The sequence below is a fragment of the Physeter macrocephalus genome, chromosome 4 (assembly GCF_002837175.3).
Source record: "Physeter macrocephalus isolate SW-GA chromosome 4, ASM283717v5, whole genome shotgun sequence".
NCBI lineage: Eukaryota > Metazoa > Chordata > Mammalia > Artiodactyla > Physeteridae > Physeter > Physeter macrocephalus.
The window spans coordinates 101,268,014-101,285,630 of record NC_041217.1 but is presented as its reverse complement, the minus strand read 5'-3'; the positions used below and the strand labels follow the sequence as shown (position 1 = coordinate 101,285,630).

At 46.6% G+C, this 17,617-nt stretch overlaps 1 protein-coding gene across 1 annotated transcript in view; it reads right to left on the bottom strand.

The window, feature by feature from the left end:
• The window catches only part of ABCA4 (ATP binding cassette subfamily A member 4), a 133,588-nt gene that overhangs the window by 5,658 nt on the left and 110,313 nt on the right, over nucleotides 1-17,617 (bottom strand). Inside the window, exons 37-47 of the mRNA XM_007128006.2 lie at nucleotides 15,722-15,837; nucleotides 14,550-14,697; nucleotides 11,580-11,703; nucleotides 11,083-11,212; nucleotides 8,621-8,741; nucleotides 8,133-8,195; nucleotides 6,974-7,080; nucleotides 4,833-4,974; nucleotides 1,124-1,258; nucleotides 258-361; nucleotides 79-171 (exon numbers count right to left, since the gene is read on the bottom strand). Coding sequence (XP_007128068.1) covers nucleotides 79-171; nucleotides 258-361; nucleotides 1,124-1,258; nucleotides 4,833-4,974; nucleotides 6,974-7,080; nucleotides 8,133-8,195; nucleotides 8,621-8,741; nucleotides 11,083-11,212; nucleotides 11,580-11,703; nucleotides 14,550-14,697; nucleotides 15,722-15,837 — 1,283 coding nt within the window. The remainder of the gene's footprint in view (nucleotides 1-78; nucleotides 172-257; nucleotides 362-1,123; nucleotides 1,259-4,832; nucleotides 4,975-6,973; nucleotides 7,081-8,132; nucleotides 8,196-8,620; nucleotides 8,742-11,082; nucleotides 11,213-11,579; nucleotides 11,704-14,549; nucleotides 14,698-15,721; nucleotides 15,838-17,617) is intronic.

The window sequence follows — 17,617 nt, the reverse complement described above, 5'->3', positions numbered from 1 at the left end:
TAGTAGAGAGCACAGGGCCTGGTTGGCTGTCCCTTTCTCCCCAGAAGGTAATAAAGGCAAGCCCCACCATATCCTTACTTGTACTTGAGGTGCTGAATCGTGCCCAGACACTGAAAGGTGCCCTTCACCATGATGGCAAGCCGGGTACACAGGGCCTCGCACTCTTCCATGCTGGGGACGGGGGAGAGCAGGTGAGGGCTGGGAGGACTGGACTCCATTGCCCGCCTGCTCCACCCCAGTCCCTGGGAATCTCTTGCCTGTGGGAAGTGAGGACCACGGCTCTCCCTTCTCTGATGATGCTCATGATGGTGTTCCACAGCATGCGGCGTGCCTGGGGGTCCATGCCTGTGGTGGGCTCATCCTGTGGGGAGGCAGAGAGGACAGGGGGCTGGTTCCGGCACCCTCCTTGGCTGATTCTCTCTGAGCAGCTCTGCTCTCTGGCAGACAAAACACAAATTCACTCCCCCGTGGGGCAAGACCCGGGGAAGACAGCACAGGGCATGGAAGGCAGGAGGTGAATCAGAACCGTGAAGAAACATCATGCACACCTCTAAACCTGTTGCAGCCTGTGAATGGGTTAAGGTTGATTAAGGCAATGACAGAGTTATCTTAAAAAAAGGAAAAAAATTCTCTATATATGTTTGCAAGGAGGCAGGAAGATAGCTCAGGTGATTTTCAGGGTCTGTCCAAGGCCTGTGATCCATGCCTTCATAAACCCCAGACTACATGGGTATGGGGGCCTCAGGCCTGGTCCAGTTTTGGTGAGAACCACATGAGTCGTTGCTCCAGGCCAGTGCGCCTGTCCAGTTAGGACCCCAAACAGGCCTCGTCAGGCAGTAAAAATTTTTGACCAGTCCCTGACATTCTGTAGAGGGGCTGAACTTCCCTGCTAGAGCCTGCAGCCCCCAAGAGGCTTCCCAGGAACTCTCAGTGAGAATGTGTTGTGACTCTATCTCCCCGCAAGAGCTGTGAACCAAACACTGGGCTGATATGCTCAACACGAGCAGAATAGGCAACAACTCAGACAAAAACAGCCCGCTGCGTTTTCTAAATCTGCTGACCCAACAACAGAGATGCAGCACTCAGCTCTTGCAAGCCCTTTGGTGGTCCCGGTGGTGCTCACCAGTAGCACCAGCAGTGGGCAGCCTATCAGTGCAATGGCTGTGGAGAGTTTCCGCTTATTGCCTGCACTGTAGGTGCCGGCCAGGCGGTCTGCGTAGAGAGACAGGCCCAGGCTCTGAATACTCCAGTTTGTCACCTAGGGAAGAGAAAGAAATCCCATTTGGGATAAACAAACAAGCAAACACCCCAAACCTCCACCAACTCAAAGTCTTGGGCTCCCAGCTCGCACGTCTTCAGGATGACAGACCCAGCTAGGCTGAAAAAGGACCACCTGCTGGCTCAGGGGGTGGCTCGTGGCCTTCAAGGGCCAGACGTTTCCTTTCCACTGTGGGCCTTAGATCTCCATGTGGTTTGGTCTGCTTCACACCCGGTTGGGTGTAGCCCCCTGAGAAATGGTCTTCAGCTTTACAAGAGTCGGACAATACTTCTCACCCAGTGTCCTGGACTATGGCTAGGAGTAGAAGAGGAAGAGTCCTAGGGTCTGTTTAAGAAGATGGTGGGTCCCAGACCTGTTGATACCACCCCTCATCACGGTCACACTTGAAGTCTTGTGTGTGCATCTAACATATACTTACTGAGCACCTTCTATGAACCAGGCATAGAAGGGTGCTAAAGAATAATGGTGAACATGGCCATTGCTGCTGTACTCACAGATGGCAGGGGGTGGTGACAGACAACCAAAATACACAGAATAATGACACATTGTAACAGCGCTTTGAGGGAACTCAACAGTAAACTATGATAGAGAATACCGTGTGTGTGTGTGTGTGTGCGTGCGCGCGTGTGTGTGCACATGTGTTCACGTGCATGTGCACAGAAGGAAAGCTAGGGAGGTCTCTTGGAGACAGGCCCGCCATGCCTCTGCCTTCTGCACCTCTACCTGGAATGTTCTTCCCCTAGATATCCACATGGTTCACTCAGGTCTTCACCCAGAAGTCACTTCCTCTGTGAAGCTGTCCCTGGGCCACCCTACCTAAAAGTGCATACCCCACAATTCTTCCCTGCTTTATTTTTCCCCTAAGGACTTTTTACTCTCAAATATATTGTATATTTTACTTGTTTATCTTTTTAGTGTCTGTCCCTCCCACTAGAATATAAGCTCCATGTTTTACTTTTTATTTGGAATAGTCCCCAACTGACAGAATCTTGTAAGAATAAGAATAGTGCAAAGAACACTCATAGACCCTTAGTCTCTGTTTTTCTCTCTCCTTCTCTTACACACACAAAAATACACACACACACACACACACAATGTTTTCAGACTCATCTGAGGGTCAGTTATACTTGGCCCTTCATTCCTAAATACTTCAGTGTCTATTTCCTAAGTATAGGGACATCCTCTCACATAACCACAGTACAGTTATGATTGTCAGTAAATTTAATATTGTCATGATACTTTTATCTAGATTATTACCCTTCACTGTCTGATTTTGCCAATTCACTCAGTAATGTCCTTTCCAGCACTATTTTCTCTCCAGTACAGGCTGCAGTGTAGTGTACATTATTCAGTCACTGTGTCTACTTAGCCTCCTGTGATCAGGAACATCTCCATAGGCTTTCTCTGCCATTCCATGTCTTTTATGACTTTGATAATTTTTCAGAATACGACCCATATATACATATATATATATTTTTTAATAGAATGTTCCTCTAGATCCTGTCAAATGTTTCCTCATGATAAGGTTCAGGTTATGCATTCCAATCAGAATATTCTGTAGGTGAAGTTGTGTCCTTCTCAGGGTATCACATCTAGGGGTGTGGGATGTCCACCTGACCCTCAGCGGTGATGGTGGTTTTGAGCACCCAGTTAAAGTGTTCTCTAATTTCTCCACTATAAGATTATCAGGCTTCCCCCTCACAACAAATAAGCAATCTGTGGGAGATACTTCTAAGCCATAAAAATATGTTGCTTTTCATAAAAAATTTCCCTTAGACTCAGCAACCACAAATCTTGTCACAACCCAGTCTTTACTCTGATCCTTGCAAAATTATTTTTGAGCTCTGCAACTTCCTGCACACTAACTAGCTGGCTCTCAGCATTTGACTGCAGGCAAGAACCATCCCTTCTCTCCTGATTATTTACTTATCTACTTAACAATATGGAGTTATAAATCCCTACTTTTCCTCCAATGTTTTATAATTGTCATGGTATTTAATTATGTTGATGCTTAAATTGTCCCACATTTGGCCATTGGGAGCCCCTTCAAGATGGCTCCTGTGCACTTATGACATGCCTGTATCATTTTTTTTTAAAGCACTCTTTACTTTCTGACATAATAAGATGTTCCAGGCTCATTTTACCTATGGTGTCTCAGCCCTGGAATTTGTCAGTTGTCTGAAGAGTCATAATTGCTTTTAGTGGGGAATGGTATTAAAGATCAAAATCTGGACACTTAGATATATTCATTTTTACTGGGGTATTTTTGCTTCTTGGCCTTTTCAGAGGACAGATATATGCACACACAAACACACACACACATGCACATACCTATGTACACATATGTATGACATACATGAGCACATATGGCATGCATGCACAAACATAAGCACACAACTATTTCATGAGTTCACAGTGATAGCTCCAATTCCAATCCATCCTTACAGGATTCTTTCTTACTTTCCCCCTTTTCATATTTGTATGTCTCTTCTTCCACATTGAGAACTCTGGCTCCAAACAACATAAACACATTTATTCATTTACTTAGTCCTACAAAACATGTAAAATTGTTTCAGAATTGCTTTGCCCATGCCACTATAAAAAGCAAATCAACTAAAAAGAGCTCATAATTTGCTTGTAGCTCTTTCTCTCTGCTCCACCTGCCCAAGACTGAGGATATACTGTCAAATATTGTATCATCAGTTATTTTTATTAGTTCTTTTCCTCCCCTCCTGTATGATTATTACATTCATTTGAAATAAAATTGGATTAATTTGTTTTACTTTGCTTTCAGTGTTAGGATTTTCTTTTTGTTTTCATTTTTACCTCTTTTTCATTCTTACTGATTTAGTTTTATTTTTTTGAATATGTAGAACATTAACATGCTTCTAAAAGTTTAAACTATACAAAAAAAAATACCCTGAGAGAAGTGTTATTCTCTCCCATTTCCCTCTTGCTGATCACTACATTTATTGTTTTCCAGTTTATCCTTCCTATATTTCTATTTGTAAAGGTAAGCAGACATATTTATGCTTTCTTATTTTTCCTACTTTCTTACACTAAAAATTAGCATTCTACATGTGCTCTTTTGCACTTTGCTTTTTTCACCTAACTATATCTCCTAGAAATAACTCCATATCAGTTCACAGAGATTTTCTTTGCTTTTGTTTTTTTTTTTACAGCTGCATAAGACCTTAATGTATGTATTTATCACAAATTATTCAGCCAATTTCCTATGTCTGAACATTTAGCTAATTTCCCATATTTTATGAGTAAAATGCAGTGAATAACCTTGTGCATATGCGTTTTGTACTGGATCAAAGGGTAAATGTGTATATCGTTTTGTTAGATATTAGGGCAGGACTTTTTAAAATCTGTTTTGTTCACTGCTATACCCTTGTTTTCCAGAACAGTACTTGACACGTAGCAGACACTCAGTTGAGCATTTGTTGAATGAATAAATGGATAGCGTGCTCCAGCTTTCCCATCTCTAAATAAATGCATTCCCATACAACAGGTTCTCGAGTAGCCATAACAAACCATGTTTATTTACCCTCTTGATTTTCTCTGCTGGTACACCTCGAAGCCGGGCATAAAGGTAAAGATGTTCTCGCCCTGTAAGCTGGTCATCGATTGCATCAAACTGAGGACAGTAGCCCATACTTTGATGGACGTCAGAAATATTGGTTAAAATACTGCAAGAAGAAAAAGCAGTTAGCAGGTTTCCTTCACAAACTGGGTGACCAGAGATCTAGGGCTGGAGGAGTTTCTGCCAATAAGATAAGAAAGCTGCCTCTTCTCTTCTCCCATTTTGCTTTAGAAATGTGCACGACATTTAGCAATCAGAGCAGGGGCTGTTTGGTTAGAAACTGATAAACTCCAGGAGTTCTGAGCTTTGAATCCAGTCAGATTCTCCCGTTTCCCTGTCTAGGATAAACTGAATACCTGCTACCCAAAGACAGCTATGCTTTTGGATTGGTTCACCTCTTAAAAACAAAGGGAAGATCAAATTTAAGAAAATGACTAGTGGTTTTTGATCCCTTTCAAACCTTTGGAAAGTCGCTAGAGAAGACGCATGCTTTCCAATGGAAGTAAATTTCTCCATTTGTGTTTAGTGGCAGAGGTACAGTCAGTGAAAGAGGAACCAATCATCACCACCTAGAGCAAGAGGCTGGCAGAAGAGAAGAAGAAATGAAATGAACTGAGTCTATCAACTCCCTTTGACCAATATATTCTCTCCCGCTAGAAAATATACTGCCTTGATGAAAAAATAAACTGTCCATAGACTGGTCTAATTTCTTTCCCCCTTCTCTTATAGCTTAGGGTCTGTGAATAAAGGATGGATGCAACAGTATGGAACAGGATGGGACAGAGAGAGGCCATGTAGTTCCCCACTATGACAAAAACTACTTAGGTATGGCTGGGCCAATTAAAACCACCCAGAGAAGCAAGGAGGGTACTTCACCAAAGTCATAGGAACTACTCCACTGAAGAACCTGAATCCTGTGTCTTAAACCTATACGTTCTTTCTAGCTTCTGTCTTGGCTTTACCTTCTGGGCATCTGTGTCTCACTTGGACTATAACTTGTTGTCTCGCAGTAAAACCTATTACATCCCCTGCCCTCCACTCACTGCCCCTCCCCTTTGTTACCATCATGAAGTCATTTGCTTGGCTAAGCTAGATCTGAAGATGAGATAGACCCAGCCATGGCTCCACCTCTGCCATTCCCTTTGCTCTAGACCCAACAGGGAGGGCTGGGGAACCAAATTCATCCGATTTGAGCCAGTGAAGAATGCTTAGGGCCCTCCCTACCCAGGGAGCATTGGGCCATATTGAGGATGGCTTTTCCTAGTCAACAGAAGTTGGTTAGATATCAGCAGTGCCTAACTCCACCCATAAACCAGGGCAGAGAGTTTCTCTGGGCACATCTAATGTATGTGAGCTCTGCTGTTCAAGGGGCAGCCTGGAAAGAGGCAGACAAGTGCAGGCTCATGTTCTCTGTACTGTCCTGTGGATGACCAGTCTGTTTCCATCCTCCTTATTTCAGAGAGCAGCAGGCACCCTCCCAGAATCCAAGGGGGCATGCCAGTTTTCCCTTTATAGAGGAACCTTGGCCTGCAAAGCCAAGTGTTGACACAGAAATAGCCAATGCAGAATAAGGCCTCTGAGGGCCCCAAACCATCCCCCATCTAGAAACTCAACCCAGAGAAAGGATGTGTCATCACAGAGGTTCTTAACCTGGGTTCCAGGAGTTCCTGTAGGGTCATAAATGTGCTTCAGGGCTCAGTAAATTCCCCAAAATGCAAAGAACATAGGAAGAGAGGTAATGGGAAACAATGGTGTATTTTTATAGGAAGAAGGTGCGTGTGTTCATCAGATGATCAAAGGGTGAGATGTTTATGAACCACAAAAGACTAAGAACCACTGATTTGGTGCTTGTCAGAGCTTTCCTAGAATTCACGCTAACAGAGGAATCTCTTAACAATCACAATTCAATTAAATTTTCCGGAGAGTCTATGTCTTAGACTTTTTGGACCATGTCCTCTGGGAGGTCCACCCTTCTGCACAGATCTTTCAGACTCTCAGAGTCACCCTCAGATACAGGGTCAGTGCTTACCCTTTCTATGGTGGGACAAGGACATGGCTTAGGACCTGGCAGAGACACCCTGAGACAGGATGAGCAAGACACTCACCTCTTGCCTGCGACAGTGGCATCACCTGACGTCACTGTGCTGTCCCCAGTGAGCATCTTGAATGTGGTTGTTTTGCCAGCTCCGTTCACTCCCAGGAGGCCAAAGCACTGAAGGAGAACATACAGAATTAGCCTCGCCCTAGAGCCCAGGAAGGTCTGGAGTGTCAGGCCCTGGGGCAAGTGTGTGGGGTGAGGGGAGGCATTTTAGGTCTGTGCTGCCTTTGTGGAGGTCACTAGCCATGTACGGTGTAAGGCAGCAGAATGTGCCACTTTGGCATAAGGATGTTTTTGAGCCGAAGGCAAATGAGAAGAAGCAGATATGAGAAAAGCTCTCTGCCTTCTCCCCTATTTGCTTCAAAGCAGGACATAAATTTACAAGGTGTTTCCCTTTCCTCTCTACCAAGATGGACAAAAATTAATCACTGGAGACAACTTTAGACTCTTACAAGCTTGGAGATGAAACCAGAGGAATCTATATAACAAATTTTACTAACTAGCCTTTAATCTACCATTAGTTACCCATATACTTGCCTTCCTACAATTCACCACCCTAGAAACTATAAGTCCCTTTCCTTTGTCTTGCAACTTCCCTAAAAATGTATTGTTCCTTTGCTAAGATGCTATATAAGCCCAAGTTCTAACCACCCCCTTGGGGTAGTCCTCTCCCCTGTGTATGTACGGTACACATGGTAACAAACTTCTCTTTGTTTTTCTCTTGTTAACCGGTCTTTGGTCAGGCCAGTTGACAGAGCCCCAGCTCCAGAACCTAAGAGGGTAGTAGGAAGGAGAATTTTTCCTACTTGACAGTGGCTACTGAGCACTTGAAATGTATCTACGTGTGCTATGAGGTAAAACACACACTAGATTTTGAAGACTTAGAACAATAACAAAAAAGAATGTAAAATATCTCATAAATAATGTTTTATATGAATTACATGTTGAAGTGATACTATTTCAGATATATTGGATAAAATTAATGATTAAGATTAATTTCACCTGCTTTTACTTTTTTCCTGTGGCTACTAGAAAATCAGAATGACCTGACCTATGGTGGCACATGTTTTATGTCTACTGGCCAGCTCTGCTTGAGAGGAGACCAGAAACATGCATAGGAGCTGATTTTCTGAGGCCCTTTCACATGTGGCCTGCAGAGTACCCACCTCTCCGGGGCGGACTCCCACACACAGCCTGTTCACCGCTGGGCTGGAGCTGCCTGAATAAATCTGTAAGATACAGAGAAAGTGAACTGAGGACTGAGAGAGGGTTAAGTAGGGAGGGCAAGAGAGCAAAGGATGGTTTAGGCTAAGGTTACATTTTGACACGAATGTGCAGAGAGGTGCTGTGAGCACTGAGTCTCGAAGCTGACCCCCTGTGCGGAAATGGAATGGAGGAAGATTAGCGGGGCTCAGTTGCAGTGGCTGTCGCTGAGGCCCTGTGTCCGTGCCCAAGATGAATACTAGGGAAAGTGCATTGAGTGTTCTTGGAAGACAAGTTATAACACAGAGGTTTTATAACCTCACATAAAATTAGGGAAAGGAATTGCTAGTATAAGCGTATTGCTTATTCTACAGAAGGCAAATTGCAACGTGGTGCCACCTCTGGTCCAACTGGCACTTCCAAACTAACACGCCGGCAACTATTCCCTTACCTTGGTTAGTTCATTTAGCCTTAAGATATCAGTTTTATTTCCTCCAGTAATAATTCTTTGTCTTTCTTCAGCCACATCATCATCTTCATCTATGATAGGCTCCTTAGCAGGCTCGGTAGTCCTAGATGAAGAAAAGAGGACAGGGTGGGCTGGTGTACAGCATCCTTGGCACTGTTCTTTTCCTCTGACATTCTTCCCATTCCCTGGCTTCTGCCCCAGGCTGGCCTTCCACCCCCGCAGGCTTGAACTCTCAAAAGGACTCCCCACAGGAGAGGCATTAGGCATTAGGCAGAGAGGGCAAGTGCTCGAGTCCAGAGTCTGCCCTGGGCTCCAGTCCTGGCCTTCCCATGTGTGACTTTGGGCATGTCACCGAACCTCTCCAAACCTCACCTCCCTCAACCATAAGATAGGGAGGGGCTGGTAAGAGCGTGTGCCTCATGGGATTGTGGTGGAGACGCACTTGGCACAGTGTCTGGCATAGAGTCAAGACTCCTAACCTGAGAGCTGTTATCATGAAAAAACCCTTCATCTATGGCAAGCACTCAGCTAATGATAGTTACTAGTGCCCAAGCCTCCCACTTCTTTTAGTCCATCAGGTTATCTCATGCCCCCAACCATAGTTCTCCATCAGCTGTATGTTAAAGCCCTAACTCCTCAGCTGAAATCCAAGAGCCCTGCAGTCAGGCTCCACCTACACTTCCCACCCACTCTCCCATTTATCTCTTGGACTAACTCCTCCGCCAACCATTTGATCTACCCGTGGTCCCCAGCCCATGCTAACCTTTCCCAGCTCGAGCCCCCGCAGGCATCGCCAGTGGCTCAGTGTTCTTGTTCTCCTGCCCTGCGGAGTAGAATCCTCCTCGTCCTTAAAAGCACTCCTCCCTGGCCATATCCAGTTCATTACTAAGTACTGTCTAACAGACTTCCTACTATTTATCCAATCAACTTCTTTTACTCCATCTCCTAATGCCCCCATTCCTTTTCAGGTTACCACTGTCTCACGCCTGGGTGTCAAAGCGGCCTCCCGTCTGGTCTCTCCCCTTCTAACCCCAGCAGATCATGTCATTCCCCTGAGCAAAACACCCCAACAGCTTTCTTCTGCCCTCAGCCTTAAATTCTAGGTCCTCACCAAGGTGGGGGCATTTCACCACCTGGCTCTGCCCTCCTCTCCAGGCCCATCTCTCATCCCCTTCACCCTCTCCTTTCACGGACATCCTGAACTCCCCACAGGCAGGCATGTCCTCTACCAAGAGCACCTCTTCTTCCTCCCTCTCCTTCCTCTCTTTTCCTGGTTGCTTCTCAGTATGGGCATGGCTGTCTTCTTGAAGCCAGAGACTGTGGAATACTTCTCTGGTCTTCTTTCCGGCCTAATGCAGCACGACATGTTCAATGGTGCTGACACCAGAGTCTGAAGCTAATGAGTCTGTTTTAGTAAATAACTCCTCCCCCTCTCCCGCCCCAGGCCCCCTAAGATGTGGCCAAAGCTGCGGGGGTCCTGTAAGGGCTGAGGCTCCCGTGGACAGTGACTCCTCACACTGTCTCTCCCACACTAGAACCACGTACTGGCCATGTTTTGTTCTAAGTCTGTTGACACCCATTATCTCATTCAGTCTCTTTCTAACAATTCAATTCCCTGTGGATCAAAACCTAAAGACAAGTCCTCTGAATCTTTATTTACATGTGAGCACATTCAGCCTGAGAGGATGAGAGGATAAGAGACAAACACTGCCAGGGAAAGCTTCTGAGTGCCCCGTGATTTGCAATCTGGGCCTCTGGGCTGAGCCCAGTAAATGTCAGCGTGGGTTGCAGAGGGGCCTGCCTTCTGGAAAGCTGAGCACCCACTTCAGAATGATGCAGGGCCTCAGGCAAGAGCATGGGAAGAACGGCACCGCTGGGGTGGGTCAGGGTTGGCAGAAACCCCCTTCTTCCCCAGCCAGGGGGGCACAATCACTGCCCCGCCCACTCCACACTGCACCTGGCTGCCTTCACCCCGAATGTCACCCCCATATTACTCCCTTCCTTCCCTGCCCTGTGTCCATTCTCAAATCTCTAACTAGCATAGGGGCCCGCTTTGTCTATTTTCTCATGAATGCGTAAATCTATTTCCTAGTACTTTGGATACCAATGAATCATTATCATTTGCAAGGCTATGATCCAATTTAATATGACTCCGTTTCTTAAATGAATAGGATTAAATATTAGTGATTGAAATTAATAGCATTGTATTTTAAACACTTTAAAGTTTAAGCTTTTAAACTTTAAATATACACAAATTCTAATGTGCCTATTTCAATGTACCTCTCCTTGTATTACTCAGAACAAGCCAGGCTTTGAGAACATAAAAAACTTCATGGAGTGGGGCTCATGAGGAAAGAGATGACTGCTTGGATGTGAAATTAAGTTCCCTGATGGACAGGCACAGGGGCTGGCCTTGCCACCCTCAGGGCAGTGGCCAAGCGTACCATAGGCTGAAGAAGAATTGGTTCTGGATGAGGAGGGTCAGGAGGAAGTACACCAACCCCTCTACTGCCATGGCAACCAGGTTCTTCCCAATCAGGTCCCACTGGAACGGATTTGAAGAGTGCTCCTCACCTGGGGATGGAGGCCACCGGAAATTGACAGGAATTAAGTCCACTTAACTGCCCCAGCTGTCCCAAAAGACCTAGTTACAACACTAGGCTCAGCTAGACTAGGCCTTATGCAAGGGATTAAGTCAGAGCCAAACCCGAGTCTCATACTGGCTCCTAAAGTCAGAGTAGGGAAGAGTAGGAACTGCCCTTGACCCCTCCTAGTCTCCTTAGCCATGGAAACGGAGGCACTCTGATTCCTTCTAGCATCCGGAAAATCCCAGACCAACCAGGTGCCCCCAGCCCCAGCCCAGGCTGCAGGTCTGTCATAGGAACTCCCACTACAGCCCTCCCGGCCTTGGAGGATCCAGGGCCATGTGACTGCTACCCACCAAACCGGGCATAGACGTCTGTCACAGCCTGGCTCAGTGCCAGGTCAATGAGGCCCCGGCCCAGGCAGAAGTGGGGGAAGATAATGAGCAGCTTCCTCAGCATGGCACTGAACCTGAGCAGTGTCTGAAATACAGAAAAGCAGGACAGTCAGTGATGGAGGCCAAGCTTGGCTGCCCCTTCCTGAGCAGGGTGGGGCCTGGATGCCCTCACGGACCAGGGTCAGTGGAAGGCCTGCAGCCAGAGGGGACGTAGCCACCAGACTGGCTACTGGAGGGATTTGTCAAGCAGATAGGAAGTTTTGGAATACTCACAGGAGGTGCCTCTAGCCGGCAGCCTGCTTGAGGAGCTTTCACTGCAGACTCACTTTGACAGTACACAGGAACCCTCCAAGGCTTTTGTTACCAGGAGATGCAGCTGCTGGGAGTGTGGCCAAGCTCTCTCTCCTTTGGTACAGCTGTGAGCCACACTGGGGGCTGAAGCTCTGTCACTGGCAATATATTAGCCTAGCTTGTACCAAACGGGAGAGGGGCCCTGAGCATCTTCTAGCTCTGCTTCTCAGCTCCCACAGGACAGCTACAACTGTCTGCAACTGTCACCAGCAGAAAAGACGGCTGGAGACTTCCCCTGGTGTCTGGGTTGAGTTGTGGGGACTTGTTTTCAGGTGGTAGAAGGTGCTTGCTGCCTTAGCCTCAAGTGTCAGTGTCAGGCAGAGGGGACACCGATGGGATGAGGCTGACCCACTCTTCTGGCCCACCCCTGCTGCACAACCTCCTTCCTCTCCAGCCTCCAAACTTTTGCTTACATTACCCCATCTCCTTCTATCTACCCCTCCCCACGGTCCCGCCCCACTACTCCTGGAAGGAACTATGCTCTTTTGCCTCTAGGCCTTTGCACTTGCAGCTTCTATTAACCATTGCTATTAGCTGGAAAGAATGCTCTTTCCCCTCCTGCTCTCTGGCAGATTCCTGCCCTTCTTTAGAAAGCTAGCTCAAATAACCCCTTCTCTCATAAGCCTTTTCAGATTCCCATGGTAAAATATCCAATCCTCTCTTACAGGACTTACCACATTGCCATGATTAATTATTTTTTTTACCTGCCTATTTTCTGCACTAGTCAGTGGTCCCCAGAGAATAGGAACTGGGTCCAAATCATTTTGGTGTCCTTCCTAAACACCTTACACATGGTTAGTTCATAGTAGGTACCTCATTGTTTATTAAATGGGATAATAAAATCCTACTTATTCCAGGCCAGGCTCAAACTGAATTCCTCTACCAAGATCCTCTTGACCCCCATAGTCCAGCTGTTTTGGCCCACTCTGGTCTGTAGTGTTTTATCTGTCTTGCTCCTTTGATGTTCTGCCATACACTGTCTTATGGAATGTCACGTACCATAGTTTATATCAGTTCCTAACTTGGTGCGCAGGTCATTTACTGACTGGAAGGGGAGTTCCTGGGGCCATGCTCGTTTATATCAGCACATCCATCATATGGTGCTTACCTAGTGGATGCCTCTGGGACCTGGGGAGCCTCCTGTGGCACCCTGGGAATTTCTGCAGCATCTGTCTATTCTACAGTTTTGGTGAAAGAAACCAGCTTTTTTTTTTTTTTTTTTTTAATGCAGGGGAGGGGTGTGCTCAGTAATTGTTGGCTAAATGAGTGCAGCCCGCAGGAGGGAGGATGTTTTGAGTTGCTTTAAGCTATTTAATTATTCTGAAGTAACACGCCCTCTTAAGACTTAGTGAGCTGTGAGCCTGTGACAAAAACAGCTCTGAAGAGCAGCATTTTCAGTCTTCCAGGATGCTCTGACCATTGGCAGAGTCTGTATCCTCGTCCACCTCCCTTCTGGGGTCTGACTGTGACATGGTACGTTTTTATCAGTCATGGGACAGATGGGGTTTTGCTTCTTGTTTAGTGGCCACAGAAAGCCTGACAAGGTCAGGGAAAGAGTCGCTCTCAGGAGGCCATTGGACTGGGTGGTTAGTGCAGCTTTGCTTTGGGTCTTCCCAGCAGGGCCCAGAGGCAGGAGTGGGGACAGGGGCCACAGGACATCTGTGCAGATGCTCTGGCTGGTACCAACCCTCTCAACTTCAAAGACCTTCTGAGAGAGGGAAAGGCTAGAGAGGTGCTGGGGACACAGGCACACAGGAGAGCCCACCAATCCCTGGGTATGTTCCCAGGACAGTCATGTCCAGGGCTCAGACACAGGGGCTGGGAGAGGGAGTGTGGAGCAAAGACAACCCTGTAGTCACCACCACTGTTTTTAGGATTCATTCTTGTCAGTTCTTTCTGGGCAAGGAGAAGTCTGGGGGTGTGAAAGGGACAACTGAACTTCATAGCTCATAAAAATGAGTCACTCAGCACTACAAATTCCTAACCCTAACCTCAGGATTAATTTTCATGTACAATAGTATATGTTACTCTGTTACAATATATGTAAGAAATTGGGAGAAAGGTTATATATGTATTTGCTTATATGTCTCTAGAACACATAAGAAACTCATACGAAAGGTTGTCTCTGGAGAAGAGAACTAGGTGAGTGGGAAACAGGAGTAGGAAGGAGACTTTTCATTGTATGCCTTTCTGTTCTTTTTAAATTTTGAAATCACATGAATGCCTTACCTCTGTGTGTGTGTGTGTGTGTGTATAAAGCCTAACACCCCAAATCCCCAAGGAAACCTTCTTGAAGAAGTAAGAAGGTCTAAAAGCTTAGGATTATGAAAGGTCATTTATAACTTGCAGAAAGGGCTCAGAAAACCATGACACTCAGAGCACACAAATGAACAAGGAGCGTAAAGAAAAAAAGAAAGGAAGGAAAGAAGGGAAGGAGGGAAGGATAAAGGAAAGGAAGAAGCAACATTCATTTATACACTAAGATTGTACAGACACAGTGCTTGCCTCTGGCTCTGCTTGACCATCACACTCTCCAGTATCCTAATAATCAAACAAAGAAGCTGAGAAAGTCATGCTTACCTGGTTATTCTCAAATAATTCCAAGATGAAGGTGATGGCACTGCTGTTGATGCCGATGAACAGATTAGCACAAGATAAGGCCACATAGGCTGTGCTGGGGACATCAAACAGGAAGGATGCTGGGTACATCATGGGAATGACTGCCCATCTGTGTGAAATGACACAACACAGTGGATGGAGTTCCAATTTCCATTCCATCTACTGTACCCCTAGATATAATGCATTCCCCTCTCACATGGGGTGGTATGTTTGAACTGGTGAGAGTCCTGGGGAAACCGAAGAGATACTTCTTCCCTTGGTCTTTGCTCTTCATCTTTGAATGGAGATAACAATGCCTTTCCTGACCACCTCATGGAGTTGTTGTGAGAAGCAAAAGCTGTGAATGTACTTTGTAAATTATAAAGCCTTACATAACATAGGAGTGTTCTTCCTACTCTAGTCTGGCTCAGCAAAGCTGGGCTGAGATCCCAACAGGCTCATAGTTCATTGTAGCTGACGTGTCACATTCACACTGGTTCCTGAATTCTCTGTTTCCAAGAGAGATGAATGGAGACCATTGCTCTGGCAAGACTCTACTGGCCCCCCATAGGTAGGGCCAGGTATCATGATCTCCATTTTACAGATGAGGAAACTGAGGCCCAAATGGGGTGAATTACTTGCCCATAGTTACATATACAGTAAGTGGTGGGCCTGGATATAAAGTTGCATGCTCTATAATTCTACTGGATTTAATCCCTGTGTTATCCTCTGGCCCTGACCCAGAGCGGCTTTTTAGGTACAGTCTCCCATGTGCAAATAACCCTTGGCTGGTACAGGAGACACTGAGATGGACGGACTGGCCACAGATGAATGAGAGTCAGAGCTGAGTGAGGAAGTGGGGAGTGATGGATTCCCAGACTGGTCAGGTCACAGTTTGAGCCGAAGAAGATTAAGATTCAAGCCCTGTGGGGCGTCTCCATTGTACCCTAGTGGATGAGTGGACTGAGCTGCAGGAACCCCTCTGTGCGTGGAGTTAGAGACAGAAGCCCGACAGATTCCTGGTCAGCAGCCGCAGACCCTGCTGGGAGCTGGAAGCTGACCTTGGCACTGGAAACCCTGGTTTTCTGTCAGAACTGCAGCCTCCTCCCCTGGCTTCCCTTTGGCAACATTAGCTAATGGCCCACGCAACTCACCCGTACAGCATGAGCAGTGCGACCAGGGCTGGAAGATTGTCTGAAGAAGTGTAGGCTTTCTTCTGAAACCCGATGAAGATGCCCACCACCAGTGCAGCGCTCACAGTGTAATTCATCTTGAAGAGAGAAGAAGGGAGGAGGCACTTAACCCTCTGCACCTCTGCTTCCTGTTCTGCAAAATGAGGGCTGGGCCAGCCTCCTCCAGCACCTATGTTTTGGAATTCTGATTCTATTCGTCTAAACATTTCTTGGCTAGCAAACGTATGTTAAGTTGTCCTTAGTCCTCCTACCCCATGCCACCCCCACCTCCCTACACAGGAGGGAGGGTACAGTCTGTATCTTTTGAAAGAATGAATTATAAAATTCCACCTGGGGCTTCCCTGGTGGCGCAGTGGTTGCGCGTCCGCCTGCCGATGCAGGGGAACCGGGTTCGCGCCCCGGTATGGGAGGATCCCACATGCCGCGGAGCGGCTGGGCCCGTGAGCCATGGCCGCTGAGCCTGCGCGTCCGGAGCCTGTGCTCCGCAACGGGAGAGGCCACAACAGAGGAAGGCCCGCATACCACAAAAAAAAAAAAAAAAAAAAAAAAAAAATTCCACCTGATCTCTCTGTCTCTCCTTCCAGTCGATCTCAAAGTCCCATTGATTCCACTTTCTAAGCATGTCTCCAGAATTCAGAAAAACTTAAAGTATAATCCTTGGCCTCATATCACTTCCTCCCTTCCCTTCATACAGAATTAAGTCCTAAAGCCAGCAGGCTTGACAGGGAAATGTGGGCAGCCACGGTGTGGGGAGGGGAGAAGTCAGAGTGGTCCCAAGCAGAATGAGGACCTAAGAAGGGTGAGAAGGGCATCCACGGAGGTGGACTGGTGTGCGGTGTTGGAGCCCCAGTGGGGTCAGGAGGGTGTCTTTACAGGGGGCTGACCTGTTGTGGGATATCAGAGCCACCATGCTGAGCCATCAGAACAGCATGAGGAGGACCTGTGCATGGCGGGTGGCTGGAGCAGGGAGAGGAGCGTGTCCACATAGGGGAGAGGGTGAGGGCAGAGATGGGGGACTTATTACACACAGGTGTATTGCTCAGGTAGGTATGTGAGGCAGGGGCAACAGAAACCAGGTTCTCACTTGTGGAGAAGGGAGTTAAAAATATGGAAAGACAGAAAACCAGAGGGAGCCTGTGGTGCTGGATTGGAACTAGTGGTTTTAGTGAGTGTTTTGTTCAGTGTATAGATAGACAGAGAAGTATAGATGTACATGTGTGTATGTCTGTGTATATACCTGCATATCTCACCTAGTTCTCTCCACTGAGAAGGCCTGGGACCAGTGAATATATCTAACACTGAGATCTTGGTTTTTGAGGGACATTTTCCCCTGGAAGGAACCAGAGCTCCTTGGGGGAGACGGTTGATTCCAGGGTAGGGCTGTGGGGAGGAACATCTTGCTGGGCAGAGAACTTGGAGGTACTCAACAAACGTGGGGACACAAGTCAAGAAGGCACAGGAGCCAGCTTGAAGGGGCTCCAACTGGCCAGACTGGGGATAATCTGAGCACCAAATTCAGTAAGAATGGTATCAGATTGTAGTCTGTTGATTAACACAGGAACCACAACGCCATACAGGCATAAATAAATACATGAATAAATGGAAAGCTTGATAACAAACAAACGGGATATTTACATAACTTCAAAGTACATCTCTCTAAATTCTTATTAATTATAAGGAAAGAAGTAACTTTACAGTGAAGAAGCTCAGCAGACACCATATTAATCAAGTAACTGAAGTGACCATCATCAGTAACAGGACAAATGGAAATCAGAAGCTACCTGACAGGATGCAGTGAGCAGGACAGAGCATCCCTTCATGAAACTGCTGCCATGACCCGAATGCAATCATGAGGAA